General features: G+C 40.5%; 1 protein-coding gene across 1 annotated transcript in view; it reads left to right on the top strand.

Moving 5' to 3' along the window:
- The first annotated feature begins 1403 nt into the window (after window positions 1-1403).
- The window catches only part of hydin (HYDIN axonemal central pair apparatus protein), a 54166-nt gene continuing 36700 nt past the window's right edge, over window positions 1404-18869 (top strand). Inside the window, exons 1-23 of the mRNA XM_062557872.1 lie at window positions 1404-1506; window positions 4535-4660; window positions 5446-5565; window positions 5874-6008; window positions 6684-6883; window positions 7169-7293; window positions 8365-8566; window positions 8756-8939; window positions 9726-9825; window positions 11080-11198; window positions 12098-12321; window positions 12448-12515; window positions 12659-12900; window positions 13459-13559; window positions 15004-15139; window positions 16052-16216; window positions 16355-16507; window positions 16809-17056; window positions 17158-17443; window positions 17524-17667; window positions 17777-17920; window positions 18137-18229; window positions 18641-18861. Of these exons, the coding sequence (XP_062413856.1) occupies window positions 1438-1506; window positions 4535-4660; window positions 5446-5565; window positions 5874-6008; window positions 6684-6883; window positions 7169-7293; window positions 8365-8566; window positions 8756-8939; window positions 9726-9825; window positions 11080-11198; window positions 12098-12321; window positions 12448-12515; window positions 12659-12900; window positions 13459-13559; window positions 15004-15139; window positions 16052-16216; window positions 16355-16507; window positions 16809-17056; window positions 17158-17443; window positions 17524-17667; window positions 17777-17920; window positions 18137-18229; window positions 18641-18861 (3605 nt within the window). The 5' untranslated portion in view covers window positions 1404-1437. The remainder of the gene's footprint in view (window positions 1507-4534; window positions 4661-5445; window positions 5566-5873; window positions 6009-6683; window positions 6884-7168; window positions 7294-8364; window positions 8567-8755; window positions 8940-9725; window positions 9826-11079; window positions 11199-12097; window positions 12322-12447; window positions 12516-12658; window positions 12901-13458; window positions 13560-15003; window positions 15140-16051; window positions 16217-16354; window positions 16508-16808; window positions 17057-17157; window positions 17444-17523; window positions 17668-17776; window positions 17921-18136; window positions 18230-18640; window positions 18862-18869) is intronic.

Genomic DNA, 18869 nt, shown 5'->3' with positions numbered 1-18869 from the left:
TGCTGAAATAAACAAACTTGCACACTCGTGTCCACATGGGGGCAATCATGCCAAGAGAGTTAACCAATTCTAGTGCCCTATTGGATATATAGCAGCCTACATCATTATCATATTATCAAGCACCAACTGTCTACCTGGAGTTCATTTGTCCTCCTTATACTCTTCATACTGTATCTGGAGACAGTGGGAAGAAAAATGATTCAAGTTCACTCTTGAGCCCAAAACCTTAGAAATAATATTTTTCAAATTTAGAACAATGTCTTGAATTAACTCAACACCTCTTTTCCTTCCTCTCTTTCCGTCCTTTCCTTCACAATGAAAGCACCTACACCGGAATACTCGTGCAATAATAGCTTACATATGTATGAGAGACTGCTTACATGCACAATTGAGGAGTTTGCCTTGCGGGATTTCAGCCAGAACAGGTTTATTTTAACATAAAGCACATTTTTTAAAATAAGAAGTACTTCTGCCAGATATCTCGAACTGTCAACAGCGCAGCATGGTTGCAGCTAGTTTCTCGTAGCCAATCAGGAAAGAGTTTACTGGTAGTTCACTGAGTGTGTTGCCGGGGAAACAATCTACAACAGAATTGATAGCGGCAATATTCACCTAATGGGTAGCTAACTAACGTTAGTAGCCTAACTTAATTAGTGAAACGTTATTACGTATTTCAGTTCACAACGTTATTTCACTTCAACAAGACAACGGGTTTAACAGGCAAGTTGTTAATGACGTTATATGACAGGATGTGGTAATACTAAACTGTTGACTCAACGAGACGGCCAATGAAGAATTAAGGTAACGTTAAGCGATGCGATTGTTTTCCTTTCTCGAATAACGTTCGATACACGTGTTTGGTACCAGTCATGCCGACCCCCAGGTGAGCATTTTTTTGGTTAAAAAGATGTCGAATAGACGTCTATGGCCCTACGTTGAAAAGACGTTGCAAAATGGTTTAAAAGGGAAAGTTGTTTCAACGTCTATGTTTAGACCACATATCAACGTGATTTTTAATACGGTAAAATGTTGTCCTCTGCAGTGCATTCATTATTATGATCATCTTATTGATATTATCGTCTCTCTTTCAACCTTACGTTACAACATGACACATAATCAATAAATTTACCCTTTTCTAGCATGTTTCACGCACTTTTTGGCCGGTTGAAATGAGGTCTTAGACGTTCAGACCTCATTTCAACCCGATTTCAACCATATTTCAACGTTGAAATTACGTCTTCTGCTCACTGGGCCAACTAGTCATATAGTAAGTACGTTAAACATTTGCTAAGAATAATTGACCGGCCCGTAACGTTAGCATCCCATCTGGAAGTTATGCACGTCTTTGATAATTGGTATACAAAGACCACGTCATTTGCTTAATCTGCGCCTCTCTTCTCTTCTTTCGCAGGTGTCTGTGGTCAAAACAGATTATAAATGGCTGCCAATCCATTTCCCTCAACAACAAAGTGGGTAAAGAGCAAAGTGCCTTTCAACCCCAAAAAGGTAGGAATATCATCATATCTGCTTGCACTTCAGACAGAATAAGTTGTTAAAATAAATCAGACTTTCAAACAGGGTTCCCAGTGAACATTTTTTGGTTGAAAAGACGTTGAATAAACGTCTATGCACGATGTTGAAAAGACGTTGCAAGATGGTTTAAAAGTTGTTTCAACGTCTATTCGTAGACATTGAAAATATACTGTATATATATATATGTTTAGACCACATATCAACGTGATTTTAATACGGTAAAATGTAGTCCTTTACTTTGTGCTATAGCATTATTTTATAGGTTTAAAAAGAAATGACGTCCACATTTGTACGTTTACCACCGATATTAAAAATTACGTTGAAAACTGGTCTAAACATAGACGTCTATTCAACGGATAAATTGCTCGCTGGAAAAGTACAAGTTACACACAGTCAGTTGTCATGTCAACAGCTCATAACAAGGACAACACAATGATTAATTTGTATTTATTCATATCAATACAACACTAAACACTTTTCCTATTCAAAACAGAATACAAAAATAAAATATATTTTGTGAAAATAAACTATGAAATTATAAGTGCAGCAACAACATTAACCGCTTAGTTTAGAATTTTGTGTTTGTAAACCATTTTTCTGAATCATTGGCACTTCATTTGGCTCTGAGTCACTTGAATCCGGATCGTATACCTGAAATCAGCTCTGTCTCCCTCATCGTCACTCAATGATTCAGAATGCGCAGAACACCCCTCAGTAGCAGATTTCTCTAGTCAACATGTTAATTCAATTCAAATTCAAATCATTTTATTTTGTTCAACCTAAAATTAAAAATAAGTATGAGGGAGCTTTACAGTCTGTAAACATGCAGCATCCTGTCCCAAAACCATCACATGGGCACACATAAAACTCCCTTTAACTGGACAAAACCTAAGGGAGAACAGTGGAGGAGTAGGTGTGTACAGAAAGAACAACTTAATGATGGACAGTACGTTCAATTCCTACGACAGAAATTATTCAAATAGTAGTAGTACGCCAGGTGTAAGGCAGGACAACTGCAGGGACAAACTCCATCAGATGTAACCTCCATCCACAGGAACCTGTGAGGAGGGAAGAACAAAGACTTTAGGGAAAAGGCAAAGTTTGTAATTTGGGTTTATAATGACAGTAATAAAAAAGTTTAATAATGATAACAGCAGCAGGTGTTAGAGAACCCTTATTTATAGATTGTTTACTTATGACATTAAACAATATATGGCATTTCTGGAGTAATATTTCCAGGTATATTATACAGTACCATACTTTACAATGTTGTTTTAAGCATGCAGTAACTTACAATGTGTTGGCTAGCTTGTTTACAGGCCACAACTTGAATTCAGCTGCGATCTGTGTTTAGGCCGCGTTGCTTTAAAAACGTGTATTTTCTACATGAAATGGGAACGGCAATAATATGATATGGGTACAGCAACAACCTAACGCATAAGCAACACCAAACACACGGAAAATACTCTATGAGGTTTACTTTTGGTCCAGTTCATGTTGAAGGCTAGCATGCTCCAAGCTAGCGTGCTAACTAGCAAACTATCTGCGCTAACGCTAACTAGCTTACCAAAATAACAGTCTTACCCGTATCGAGTGGGCAGCACAAGTAAAATAACTGGTTATAATTCCAGGTGTGCTTCATTCAAACACTCACGTACTTACAGAGTATTGGGGCCGGTAGCCGTGGTTGTATCAGCCCGTTCACGTCGCTCTGCTCCCGTACACACTTCCCCTCGTGCTGCACCCGGTGGAAGCTCTGCAAGAACTTGCGCATGCGCGTTACAGATGTGAGCAGAGTTACGTGTTTTCAACTAATGTTTGAAACGGCCCGCATTATTTTGTCCTTAAAGCATATTGTTAACGACACACACTCTGTATTTCCATATTTATGACGCTTTAAGAAAAATCTTAAATGCGTTGAAATCACGTCTTTGCGTAGACCAAATTTCGCCGACCATTCATTATTATGATAATCTTAATGATATTATCTCTCTCTTTCAACCTTACGTGACAACATGACACATAATCGAGAAATGTACCCTTTTCTAGTACGTTGAGGTTTCTCGCACTTTTTTGCCGGTTGAAAAGACGTTGAAATGAGGTCTTAGACGTTCAGACCTCATTTCAACCCGATTTCAACCATATTTCAACGTTGAAATAACGTCTTGTGCTCACCGGGTTTTCTCAAAAATAAACAGGCCCAATTTCTTATGACCTACATTTTGGACACTGTCCCATTATTTTAAAGAAGCTGCTTCAAAAGACAGATATGCCCAATAAATACCATGGCTTCATAAAGAAAGCAAACATCAGTATGTGATTGCAATGCTTTCTTAAAATGATCTTAGCTCAGCAATATTAGCTCTCTGCTTCCCTTGGCTGCCTGTGTATGTAGCAAGTGACAAGAGTAGGAAATACTTTTACTTGATTTGCTGTTGTTTCATGATGTGCAACCATAACATCCCTCAGTGTAGTTATCCGAGTTACGCAAGCTATCATGCCTGCATTTCTCATTGTGACCACTAAATTATTCACCATCACTCACCAATCACCGAGCATCTAAAGAGAAGCCACATTACTTCACAACATACGTGTTAACTGGAGCAACTTTGTGGTATGTGAATAACAGTGTGTAATGAATACACATTTAACTGGCAGCCATTGAATAATCCATGTACAATAACTCCCACTGCTAAGTTATACATTTTGATTTTCATCTTACGTCTCTCTGACTCAACCTGTAAATAGGCTGAATACAGTTAGATGTTTCTTTGCAATGATTAGGAGGTGTCAGAGGATTGTGTGGAGAGGATACTACAGGCTTAGTACGTGCATATGTGTCATAGCTGACAGCTTCAAAAAGACAGTTTGCAGCTCTTGTGCTCGTTATATATTTTCCAAGAGATGTTTGATTTGGTGCCTCATCACTGCTGAATGCGGAGACAGAAAACAGGCCTTCAGGGCAGTTAACATAATAACCTGAGTTGCTGTGTGTTCACAGGTGACTCCATCTGCTTATACCCAGGAGATGTTGCAGTCTACAGAGGAGCGCCTGGCTAACACCAATGACATGCAGCAGCCTCGCATCGTGGAACTGCTTGACAAGAGCAAGACTACGTATCACAAAGTGAATGATATCCCGTAGCATTATTACTTGCTTTGAAAAACATTGTTAGTCTGGAAAATATGTGTGCTAGTTGTCATGATCTTTTAGTTTGTGAAGGGATTTGGTTTATCTACGGTAAATGTCAATTTTGTACTTTAAAATGAGTGTAGAACACAATATCAAGCTAAAATCCCTGATCCATCTGTTACTTACTGGAGCCTCGTTTAATACAGTACAGTTCAGATCTTTTTGTAAAGAGCTCGAAAAAGTTTGCAGTTGGTTATATTAAAATAAGTCATCCTTGCACTTCGGCAAATCTGAATCTATTGTTTTAGCAGCCATAAATAAAGGTCAGCGTTTCTGTTAATTGTAGTGGAACAAAAATATTGGATAAGTTATACTCATTCGGATTCATGAGCTGTACCAATTTTTGCATCTAATCTCAAACAGAGATCAAATAAGCTTTATTTCCTGCAATGTCAGACGTTTAAGAAATGATTTGTGAAAAAACAAAGGAAATGAATCTGCATATGTTATAGATATCTTGAAATAACCTGAATGCAATGCTTGTTGTAGCACGTACAACAGAAAATATGTGGCAATATCATATGTTTTAGTGTGGAAAATGCACCTTGTTATACAATTCCAGCAGATGTACCATACGCAGCATCAGTTGGTAATGAATGAGGAATTGATTGAGCATGTTTAAATGTGTGTGTGAGATAAACTGTCATCTTTATTGCAACATAGGGACTGGGGGGTGGATGACTACTGTTTATGTTGTGTTTATTTTTCAATTTCTTTAGTTGTCCGTAGTGGATATGGATAAGCCGCTCTTCCAGCTCTACCCGTCTGAGCCGGTCTTCCAGAATTTCACTCCTGCACAGACCTACATGTTACCTCTGGTTTTCCGCAACATAGATATGGTGTGTGTGTGTTGAATGCACAAGAAAGTGACAACAGCGCTGCTGAGTTGATGATTTGTGAAGAATAGCTGGAAATTGGAATAACAGAAACAGTCCTCTAATACATCTTTGGCCTTAGTAGAATACAAATATTTACTGTACATTTGTGTGTGTGTGTGTGTGTGTGTGTACAGAATGATTGGGAAAGTTCAAGGTTATCACCATCTAGCAAAATATGAAAACATGATCACTGGTTCTGTGTCTATTGCTATGCTTTTTTGTACAATTCTGTAAAGCCTGCATGATTTTTACTTTATTTTTGGGTCAAGGTCCCACAACATTTAATGCTGGAGCTGCAGGAGTCTGAGTTTTTCCGCGTGGTCGGACCAAAGGATTCAGGCAGCAGGGTTGCACCTGGACTGTCTTCTACCTTCACTGTCTTCTTCACCCCACAGGAGAACAAGGTACTACACAGCAAAGAATGCTGCATTGAGAGAGCACAATGGTAATCTGCATTTAAGAGGCTGGTATGATCTAGATTACATGACTGATGAAGTTATAACTAAACACGCAGGGGAGCAGAGGATGGAACGTGGGTATAAAATTAGAGAAAAATACGGATACGCCTACTTTATTTAAATCAGAAGAGTCTTCAAATCAACAGTACATTTATTACATGCATGACATTGAAATAGTGCCAAAATCATTGGAGATTGGACTCAATCAGGATGATCACAGGGCCTCATCTGGCACTGTGTCTCTAAACCAAGCTGCAAATATCGACATCAACTATGGTAAAGTTATGTTAAAAGTAAAATGATCCCTCCTGTGCCTCCTGACTTTTAAATTGATTTTAGCCTTGCTAGTGGACGTGACACCAGGAGGAGCACAGATCGCTTGACACCGTTTGGATGGTCATGTAATACAACCGTTGATGGTCCCCAAATATGAACTTTACTGACTTTGCCAATCCCCTGATGTAATCACCCCCAGAGGATGAACTGAGGGCTAAAGAGAAAACACTAAAGAAAACGGTCTAGTCGCTAATTTTGTGTTAGTGATTGCACTCTGAGGATGTGCTGGTGGTTCAGCATCACCTGACCAATTTAAAATTAAATTATTCATTTCTATCCTCCTAGGACTACCAACATAGAGTGGTGTTTGTGACAGAGAGGGAGCGGTTTGAGGTCCCAGTCCGTGCCATTGGGCCACGTGCCATTCTTGATTTCCGCGACGAACTCCTCTCCCCCGTCTGTCCTGTGAAATCCTCCACGGAGAAGACTCAGCATGTCCGCAACATAGGAAATGGCAAGGCCAAGTTCAAGCTGGACACGCAGAGGTGGGAGTCAGTCCACACTCATGTGTTCCACCTGTATTTCATGTTTATACTAACCATGGATCACAACAAAACTTGAAATTCAAACATTTTGCCAACTGTTCAAGAAGTGTATTGCTGTACTTTGTGCTAGGCAAACAATTCATTAACAGTTAGTGTAATTACTATTAATTAAAATTCAATTTGGCTTTTTTCTACTAGTTTCTAAAACAACATTGAACCCCGGCTGTTAAAAAAAGACGCCAGGCCTTAACTTCCGTTTCTAAATTCTATTCCATCTTTTTCCAGCCCGTTCTCTGTGACGCCATCCAGTGGGACTGTTGACGTGGGCGGAAGCGTCCAGGTGACTGTGGATTTCCACCCTATGACAGTAGGGGTCCACAGCCAGCCGCTGGTCCTGCACTACCACACCGGTGAGAAAACAAATGAGGCTATGACCACAGCATCTGATAAAGCCAGTGTCAGTAGTACAGTGCATCATATCCGGATTCTCCACAGCTGTAGTGAAAGAAGTTTATTTTTTATTTTTACTAACCTTGTTGCAGTGTATTTCCTACCAGCTGGGTTATTTTTCCACAGAAGCAATTTTCAGAGAGATGTCCTTTTAGTGCAATCATAGATGTGAATCTCTTTCTGGTCACATTGAGTCTGTCACTACACTTGTTAACCCAAATGGACCTCATGAGTATCTGACAATAGTACACACAACATGAACCTGCACTGTGAAACCTCAAGCTAACCGCCTCAACACTCAAACCGACCGTTTACCTGAGTTCAGGGAATGCTAAACAAACATTTTGAATTACTTTGCACTCATTTAATGTTCAAAGAGGTTTCAATGCTGAACCTCAGCTTGGTGTAACTCGGCAAACCCAATTTTACTGCATAGTCCGGGAGGAAATAGGCTCATGCTTTTTATTGACTTCCTGCCAAACATCGGTGGCCAAAAATTGCAAACATGACACACTAGGGACGCTTCAATCAGAACCAAATCTGCTTTACTCCTGACCCAGGCTGGACACATCAAAGTCTCCTCTAAAGCTTCTTCCAGCTGCACGGCTCCACAGAAGTGGTGTTGGTAGAATAATTCCATGGTGCTAAACAAATTGGTCTCTACATACAGAAAATGATGGAAATTGATCATTGCATCGCAGGAGGCAAACATGAGCACGGCATGAACAAAGTGCATTTTTACTTTAGCGCTCATGTTGATGATGTAAAGGCAGTTGCAGGCAGGCAATGGGTTTGACACATTATCACATATAAAACCATTTTGGTCAAGCTCCATTTCAATGGCTGATCCATTTGATGAAAGCAGTCTCCTTACTCACCTCACTTAATCAAAAAAGTAGTTTGAACAGGATACAGAACATGCTGAGTTGTAGAAATCTTCCTTGGTTGACCTTGATCTTTAATCTCCTGAGACCCAATTAGATGATCTCAATCAGAAGTATTAAAAACCCTCTTCTGTGTCTCCTAACCAGGTGAAGATGTGCACATCAGCTTGCAAGGTGTTTGTGAAGAACTGGACATCCGCCTTGAGGCAGACTCTGTCCTTTTGACAAAGACCTACATGTCCTTGGCCAGCCATCGCACAGTGTCCCTCACCTACAGGAGTGAGATCCCTCTGAAGTACTTCTGGACCACGTGGCCCAGCCTGCAAGAGGAGGCCCTGAGCTTATTGAGGTACGCGTGCACACAAATGCTTTAACACAGACAACAAAAGGATGGGGTTTTGATACAATGACTTCTAGTAGAGAGGGCAGTATATTTCCCCCCTTTTCCTACATGTAGAAAGTAGAATGACCTGCTGCGTTCTTTTTTCTCTATCCTCTATTTCTTCGTCGTCACGTTCGCCTCCTTTTGTGTCTCCAGCGAGAGCTCGGGGCTGGCACAGGAGGAGTTTGAGAGGAAGCAGCTGCTCGCTCAATGCGAAGCACATCCCACAGTGATACATCGCCTTCCGCTGCTGTCCAGAGCCCTGCAGGAGCGCAGAAGCCAGACAGTGAGGGACCACCGGCTGGTCCTCTCACACAGCTGTATTACCATGGAACCAGCGGTGTGTTTGTGTGTGCCTGTGTTTTCTGTGTCCCTCTGTTTCCCTCTTGACTATTATCTCTCATTAGCTACTGGTGCACGCCCTACCCATAGATGTGCATCTTAGTTTCCCTCTTCTGCAAACTGCACTGGATAATAACTTCTCATGACGTATCGGAGTGATCTAATACTATATAACTATATATCGACGCAAAGCAGGTTATTGTACTTCACTAAAGCCATATCTGAGCTTGCAGGGTTTCAGTAACTTATCCAAGAGCAGGTTGGCTGTTTGAAACAGCCTCTAATCAATTCAAAGTACACTATTAAATTCATGCCAAGAGCTCGGTTTTGCAAAGAGTTATTTTTCGGATTCGCTGCTCAAACATAAATCCAATCTCCCCAGCAGCGGGCCACTGAGCTGGGCTCTTTTTGTCAGTGTCTCCTCCACTCGTCAGCCAGGTTCCCTTGGCTGAGGGAGGGAGGACAGTGCGGGGGAAGGAGATTAAACCGTTTACAGGCCAGTCCCAACAATAACCTTGGAAGGGAATTTGAGCGTCCGCAGATTCATAAACCCACCTTTTCATTTTACGCGTGAAGAATAAACAGTCAACTTCCACACTGCTTGCCACACTGGAATCAATGAAGTTGAACTTGCATTAAAAAAATATCTTACCTGCACACTACGAGGCTCTCACTAACATTAATCATGAATGGTTTCAAAACCTAAACCTAATCTATTTTCTGCATGCAGGCCTGCTTTATGAGTAGAATCACTCATTCTTCTTCTTGTCTTACTGTGTCTCAGGAGGGTGAGATATGGCCCAGGACTCCAGCCCAGTTTCACATTGTCTTCAAGCCTGAGGAGGCCAAACTGTACCAACAAACCATATATTGTGATATCACAGGTAAGTGGAAAACACATATTTAGCTTACACATTCCAGAGTACAGTACTGCACGTATCTTTATGGGACAGTAACAACCAAACAGCGCCAGATTTTTAGACATGGTAGCTTCATGTTTCCAGGGCCACCAACATTTTTGCTTTATTTTGTGGAAAGTCTCAACATTATTATATTGATTAACATGACGTCTGGTGCAGACATTCATATTCGCCTCAGGACAAATTGTAAATGCATTTGGATTGCTGACTGGTTCCTCTAGCACCGTCATTGGGTCAATCTTCAAATGTATGAAGTAATTTGGTAATGATCCAAATAGATAATGACCTGACAATGCAAATCAGCAAATGAGAGCATGTTAACACACTAGATATGAGCTGTGCTTAAGGTAAGTAACGTGTTCAGTGTAACTGGAGCATGTGTGTTGGAGGGTTACAGCGATGGCTCTGGAGATAAAGGGATGGTGGACGCTAAGGCTCTTCGGTTGCTTTGCCCGTCTATAGTCCATTAACCTGACTCTTTAGGTCAGCAAAGTTTCAGCAAATTCAACTGTCCTTGCACCATTAATATGAATACTAGCAATAAGAAAACTTCTATTAAAATCCCATTGACCTTTAGAAATTACGCTAATGACAAAAAATCCAGTCTTCAAACAGGATGTGAGTCTCTTGAGGAAGGGAAAAGGTCAGCCAATTTAACTACTGAATACATTACCAAACCTGGGTGATCAGAACATGGAATTCCATTTTTGGTATCTAATGTACAGACATGCACGTATAATCAGTGTCTCAATTTACATTGGGCGTCACTTAATCAAACCATCCGAATTCAAGTCCCAGAGACCTTCAGAATGCATTTTGATATAAATTTGACAACATTTTGATTATCCAAGATCAAGTAGCCAATTGTAGTGCAAAATTGTGGTTTTCTCTAGTTTGTGTCCTTAAACAAGGAGTAAGAAGGGAAGTGGTAATTACAAGCAGTCATTTAAGATCCATTTCATTGCAAGATGTAAAGGCATCTCACCTGGATCCAGGTACACCATCTGATAAAGTATGAATCAGCATTCAGAATTCATATCAGACCATGCAGTCATGAGCCCCCAATATCTCAACCCAAAGGTTGTTAAAGGTTGTTGGGGAAATTTGCATGTGGCCGCTGAGTGTCTCTTCTAAGCCGCATTGATCTCCATTTTGGGGGTTTCTCTGTCTTTAACTGTGTTCTGAATCTCTCCCTGACTCTCCTCTGTCTCCACTCAGGCCGTGAAGCTCGGTTGCCTCTCACAATAATGGCCGAGGGCATTGGACCTAATGTCCAGTTCAACTACGACCTGATGGACATGCAGAACGTAGTCATTGGAGACACAGACTATTATGAAGTAAGAAAGACAATGCCAAAGTGAACTGTTTGCACCATTTGCATGTGTATATATATGTATATATATATATTTGTATTCTAAAAGTACATACATAGATATATGTATTCTAAAAGTACATACATAGATATATGTATGTACTTTTAGAATATCTATATATATATTCTATTTGCTAAGTATTACATCCGTTCTTTGTTTTTCATTTTCTTTTCTTTTTTCTATGTATGGGGAGAACAAAGTGGAAAAAACTGTCAAATTCTATATATGAATATGTGGCAAACTAAGCCAATTTTCATTCTGATTCTAACACAGTGGTTCTGTTCATTTCGTTCTTGCTGACAAAGCAGCAGACAGATTTCTACACATTTTAACCCAACTTAACAAGCCCCATCAACTATACAGAAGCTAAAAATCCTACAAGGCAATGATAGAGCCACAGTCCCTGTGTGAAGCTTAAAATGAAGTCTTAGTAGGATTCTATGTTGTTGTCATATTGTAACGCGTTCATGTTATTTTGTAACATTATGTCACATCTATTGCGCCAAATAACAACAAACCTGAACAATACTATTTGACAGAACTGAAGTATGTTTTATACAGTCTTTGCCAATCATTTGATAATCAGCGTCCAATAACTATGAAAAATCTAAATTATGTTCATCTGAATTAACATTAGGTGTTAACACCATCCTCATTGGCTGTTAGCTTAACTCTCAATCCAAATTAACTGAAGGGTCAATAACACTTCCAACACAAAAACAACTCATGAACAATCTCTTCTACTGTAATAGAGTCACCAATTGTTTCCTGCTAAATGCAGCACAGGTTTATTACTTTAGTGGGGCTCCTAAGAAAAAAAACATGATTGAGTATCTAATCAGTGGATTGTCTTTTTTGTCCAGGTGAAGGTTCGCAACAGAGGACTGATTGATGCTCCTTTCAGGCTGTCGAGCCGTGACACCACTTTTGGCCGCTGTTTCTCCTTCTGTCCTGAGGAAGGCGTCCTTCCCTCGGGGGCCTGCCAGAATGTGGAAGTCATCTTCTGCAGTCACACATTGGGAACTTTCACAGAGGACCTGCTGCTAACTGTCACAGGACGGCCGCAACCACTTACAGTGACTTTCAGGTGAAGTTAGCTAGGACGGAACATTGAGACGTCTCCAAGCAAATATGAAAACTTTAAAATGTTGGTAGTCATTTTATAAGGTTTCAAGGTTTGTCATGGCTCATGTTTTAGTCTTGTTTTTTTCAGTGGTTGTGTCATTGCTCCCACATGCCACTTCAATTTGTCAGAACTCAATTTTGGAGATGTAGGCTTTGGTGAGTTATTCAATTCTTTATTCAATTCTTTATTATATATACATATATTATAATCCAGAAAATCACAACATTTTCTCGAAAAAAGTCCTCCACTTTAGCCTCTACTTTATGTTTCCATTTGTGTCGTCTGTCTCTATGGGTAGGTTTCCCACTTACATTGATGTGTAAGCTTTTCAACACCTCCTTTGTGCCCATGACCTTTGCCCTGCGTGTCCTGGGAGACGGGTCGGGGTCTCCCAGTATAACTAGTGCCAAACAAGAGTCCAAAGTGTCCTTGAAGGATTGGGGAGGCAGTGCTGCCGGACACCTTCATGCCAGCCCTGTGGAGTTCAACGTCACACCTGCTGCAGGGTGTGTTCGTGACATGTCAGATGTCACCATTAAGGTAGAGTAAATGACCAAATGGAAGGGGGGGGGGGGGGGGGATTTAAAGTCATTGTTTCATCTTCACAGTATTCAGAAATTAAAGGTATTTGAAAAGATGTATGACGAAACATCAAAATAGGCCAATGTTTTCAGCCCTAAATCATTAAGTTTAGTAGCAAATGAGATAAGCAATGCATCCCCCAAATTGATGTATCATACATGTAGGATAAAGAACATCAAGGAGGTAATACTTATATATGTCACATATATATATATATATATATATATATATATATATATATATATATATATATATATATATATATATATTGTTGAAGCAAACTTCAGAATGTAGATAAGGTGATTTTAACCTAATTTTTCCGGCCGTAAGTTACACCATAGTTGACTGAACAAAGTTTAACGTTTACAAGACTTAAAAATATGATGTTAAATAGTTAGCTTATGAGGTCCAAATAGTTGGTTGGACGCTTTGATCACAAACTCTAGTAATGAACTAAAACCTGCATGTTTTGAACCTTGTGTGCTCTTATACTATATGTGTGTATTACATATATAGGTGACGCTGTGCTCCAACACAGTGAAGACATATAGGGTGGCGCTGGTGGTGGATGTTGAAGGTGTCGGAAAGGAGATAGTGACTCTGCCCATCAAAGCCAGGTCAGACCACACCGTTTGATGTGCACACAGACATTTATTCGCCGTAAACCTTTAAGCCTTATTAAGTAAGTCTGACTGTCCGAATGCCCATTCCAAACTTTGAATCCAATGTCAAATGTAAGCGTACATTCTGTGGGGGGGTAAGAATAAGAGAAAATAAATATAATAAGATGTTTACAGTTTGTCTAGAAAGTATTCAATCTGTGAATTCATTGATGAGTTCTCATGATTTTGATGAGGTCTATAAACCCGCAAAGATTTGTCATTTTTTAAAATTGGTAATTGAAAAATGTTTGGTTGTATCAATAGCGTATGTAGGCAATCAAGAACAACAGGGAAGGTCGCAGGTTTGAGATACATAACAGGCCGTTCACCTGTTCACACATCACAGCGATTTATACAACACAAATTGTTGCATATATTGTCAGAAGTTTAAATAAAAATCAAATAAGTTTTAAACAGATTATTGGTCCATTATACCTGTACAATTTTACTCCTGCAATAACAATGATGTTCTGGGTAGGGCCATCAAACGTTCCAGCATGATTTAACAATTAAGATATTAAAATTGCATCACTGCTTTGCCGTTACATTCTAAAACAGAAAAAAAAGTAAATAATACCTATTTTTGTCACCCTCACAGACAATTTAGTATAATATATGTTATATAATATTGTTCTGTATATATATATATATATATATATATATAAAACTGAACAACAAAGAGGGATATATATATATATATATATATATATATATATATATATATATATATATTCTATTTGCTAAGTATTACATTCGTTCTTTGTTTTGGATGTTATGTATGCGGAGAACAATGTGGAAAAAATGGTCAAATTCTATATATGAATATGTGGCAAACTAAGCCAATTTTCATTCTGATTCTTACACAGCGATTCTGTTCATTGTACAAAACACAAATATTGACAATTTATTTATTAATTTATTATGATTGTTTAGTTATTTTGTTGCCATAAAACAGCAGAGGTTTACAGTGCCTTCTCTCTGGCAGTAACCGCTGTGCTGTTTCTGCCTTCACATGTTGTGAGTGTCTTCTAATGAACCTCCAACAAATCAGTGGAGGACGTGTTTAACATTCTGAACCTCATTTGCATCATAAAATATCCCAACGTCACCTCCACTATTCTGGGCAATGTTGGAGCTGACGTTGGGATATTTTATGATGCAAATGCAATGTAAGGCATTATAATATATATATATATATATATACATATGAATTTAGAAACACATCATAAAACATCGCCCTTCTCTGAGAGCTGTGCATAGTGACTTTTTTTCCGTTGAGGCGACGGAATTGCTCTTCTTTCAATAATGCAAATACTGTTATGAATGAACTACAGTTATGAATAAGACACAGATTGCTCCATCTCTTACTCTCTCCCTGTGTATCTCTCCCTGTTGATAGGTGTGTTGTTCCTGCTATTGTGGTGGAGACCCCGGTGTTGAACTTTCAGAGGTGTTTTCTCGATCACCGATACGAACAGAAAGTGCAGCTGACTAACACCGGCCCTCTACCTGCCTGCTATGGAGTGCTTGACCAGGTTGAGTGGATCATTGCAATAAATAGTTCATTCTGCTGGAAGGGTACTCCTGTCCTGAGGACGCATGTATATTCAAGACAATGTCTCATCAAAGAAAACAAATTCCAAACAAATCACATTGAATCTTTATTGTCCTTTAGAAGCAGTAACATTCAACAGTGTCCACATGATAAAACAAGGGCAAAATCCTAAACATTGACGGTGTATTGGGAAGGGTTCTTCTTAATGGGAGTAGGAACACGAGGAATAATTATGGCAAGATAAATTGCTAGTGTTCTAAAGCACACCCGGCTATTCTTGCTACAGTTGCTTTCGTTCAAAATGAGATTTCTATGGATGTCCATTTTATATCCACAACAAAGGCAAAATTTGCGGCAGACATGAAGCAGTTGTTGATTACTTGGGGCCCTACCAGACAGTTGAGAGGAGTTTAGCCCTTCATCCCAGTATAATAGAATCAATAAATTAGTTTCAAGAGGTCCTTGAGCATACAGTCATCGAGAAAAGCAACAAGACAAAAATCCATTAATTTTTCAAAATTATTTATTATATAAGTATTTGTATATATATATATATATATATTTCTCAACTGGGAGCAGTATACTTAGCTGTCTCCTGGCTCCAGCCTCATGTTTAACCCACTAACATGAGAGTTGTGTCGATCTTCTCCCTCAACTCTCAAGAAAGCAAGTGGACATTTCCTTACTATTACTATTGCTTTGATAAACACAATTTAAGGTAATATTCACTGCAGATTAAGACTAAATGGAATTTAGATTGTATTTTGTCAAAATAAATGATCTGATCATGACTTAGACAACTGCAACGTGGAAAAATGTCTTTCTGCTTCCGATAAACAATAGATGTTGATGTCAGTATGCATGCATTAAAAAAGTAAATTCACCTTTTCAGGAATACGAGGAGAGTCCGTCACTGCTCTTTGGCAGTTCCACTCCCACCGGAATGATTCGCCCTCATAGTTCAGAGGAGTTTCCTGTGTTTCTGCTTGCCAAGGCCGTTGGAAGGCAGCAGCACACTCTACGCATCGCTGTGTTTGGCAGCGTCCAGCCACCCCAGGTCCTTGGAAGTTTGTGCGCTTTGGAGTGTGAATCACTGTTTCTGCCCTATGGGGGTGTAATTGTGAGTGTCTTTCCGTGAATTGCTCGGTTAATTCTGTTCTCTGATCCGCCTGTGTTTGGTTCTGTTCTGTTCTAGGAGGTGGTCCTGTCATGTATTGGACAGGGACCAATAGTTCATGTTCACAGCAAACAGCTGGACTTTGGTGCCGTCCCGGTTCTAACGGACATCACCAGATCCCTGCGCCTGTCAAACCAGTCTCCTATTCCAGCTTACTTCAGTGCTTGCATGGTACAAACATCGCAGCACAGACACACCTCTGAGCATGCATACCACCGCTATTAAAAATAGTTAGAAAACACTTACGACATACATTCAAATAGATGTAATGAGACACGATTATGTAGCTATGGATTTTTACACATCTATCTTTTCCCGTCCTTGTGTGGCACAGGCCACTGTGGCGTGTGCAGCATGGTTAGAAGGCATTGCCCCTCACTCTGGGAAGATATTTTCATCCCTCACATTCGCTCAGAGCAGAGGCTTCAGCTCACCGCGTACACGCCGTAAAGAAACTGTGATTGTGTCTCAGTTTCCTCAGAGCCACGGAGGGACGTTTGGCCGGGTCGAGCCCAGTGAGGGGGAAGTGCCACCCGAGAGCCAGCTGGAGCTGAAAGTAGTGGCTCACCTGAAGGACACACTTCTCTTCCGGGCCAGGATGGAAGTATCTATCCAGAACAGCCACGTGCACACTGTGCTTCTGTCCGCCACCGGCACTGGCACCACAATTGTCAGTGACAGACCTTTTGCGCCCAACCTTGATCTAGGCACATATTTAAGGTAGAATGAACTCAATGATATTGATACGGTGAATTTACAACTGAAAATGTAGTGCTGACAGGATGCCTCACTTCCTTGCTGTCTTCTGATTGTCCCACAAGCCATGCCTCATGCCAGTACCCCTTCAAGCTGACAAACCAGGGTAAGCGAACGCACCGGTTGTACTGGCGGCCTGACAGCTTTCTGTCCTCCACAAAATCTCCAAAAGGCAGCCGGACCGCCCTGCCCCCCATCCGTGCTCCGAGCAAGAAGAAAGGCTTTATCGGTAAGCCTTTGCCCTCCTCTGGCAAAGAGAGGCCTGTGTTCAGCCTCAGCCCTTCTCGTGTGGAGCTCGCTCCAGGCGGCTCAGTCGACATGGTGCTGACAGGATCTTCAGACTCCCCCAAGGTGAGACAGTTGGCTCGCAGGCTCACAGTGTTTTTCTCTGATATTATATGTACAGTTGCTATTTTCTTGTCTTCACCAAGTGTGTTCAGGAGCGCCTGGTGTGCCATGGCTTTGTGGGTCGACAGGGCTGTAGAGAGCTCATCATGTGCGTAGATCTTACCTGTCGCTTTGTGGCTCCCATGCTCAGCATTTCCTCCAGGCAGCTGAAATTCCACCTGGAGAAGGTTGGTCAAAAGATAATCTCTCCAGGAAACCGTTCAAAACAATTTTATTAGTATATTGATTAGTTATTTAATGTTTTTTTAATGTACCCTTTTTTAATATGTCTCACAGGTCCCAGGAGAGGGTCTAATGCCGCTATACGAGAAGCTCGTCTTGGAGAATGTGTTGTCTCTGTCTCTTTCCGTTGAGCTCTCTCTGGTTGAGCCCTTCTCTTTGTGTGAGGCCTCGGGAGCCCATAGCCCGGCTACCACTAAGGTACACGTATCTTTCTTTTTGTTAACTTTTTCATTTCATGCTCCAAGAGGAGAAACCTATTGATTTTAGTGGCACACAGACTTTTGGCCTGGCACGAGCGCCTCGTTTGAATCTTCTGTCATCTGCCAATCGTGTGTTCTATGTGAAAATAACTAGGATATTATTAGGACTATTTTTTTACATTGTTTAACTAAGGCAAGATTTATCTTTTCCCAGTCCATGACTATAGGTGATGGGCAGCAGGCTGAGCTGTGGGTGTGCTTTGACCCAACTTACTGTCAGGATCGGGTGTCACGAGTCGTGGAAGAGGTAACAAATTCCTGTTGTATTGCTTTGTTTTTTCATCCAGGTCACATTATGACCTTCATAGAAGAGCATATACCAGCACAGATACCACAGAGTTTTTGGACTCAGTATTTAAGAAATAATATAAACCACTGTTTTTTCATATGGGGCTTTTCTCTTTAATAAACACAGTATTTTTACCTCCAAATCAAATAACCCGAGGCGATAGGCTTTGATAATGGGTATAAATGCTTTATCAAAGAGGTCACAAGCCCAGTGTTGCAAAGTGAGTACATTTAGTGGTTCATTTAGTTTTTAGCATTTCCCTTTTAAGCTCTGGAGAAGCTCAAACAATAATCATGCAATGTAGATTGAATGTGATCACCGCCTTTGCTTGAATGAGTATCTAAACATATATATATATATATTTCTTAGGTCCTCGAGATACACTACCAGGGACACCCAGAGCGACACAAGGTGGAGCTGTACGCTGAGGTCCACTTCCCCAACCTTCACTTCTCCGACACCACGGTGGACTTTGGCTGCGTGCTCAACCTTACGGGGGCTCGCAGGGCGATCGCCATCACCAACTGCTCTCTGCTGCCCGCGTCCTACCACTGGGTCTTCCTGGGTGACTGGGAACACAGGGCCATCAGGTCCGTTT

This window comes from Pungitius pungitius, chromosome 15 (assembly GCF_949316345.1).
Source record: "Pungitius pungitius chromosome 15, fPunPun2.1, whole genome shotgun sequence".
In the NCBI taxonomy this organism is placed as follows: domain Eukaryota; kingdom Metazoa; phylum Chordata; class Actinopteri; order Perciformes; family Gasterosteidae; genus Pungitius; species Pungitius pungitius.
The sequence above is the reverse complement of the archived record's forward strand: the minus strand, read 5'-3'. Positions and strand labels throughout refer to the sequence as shown.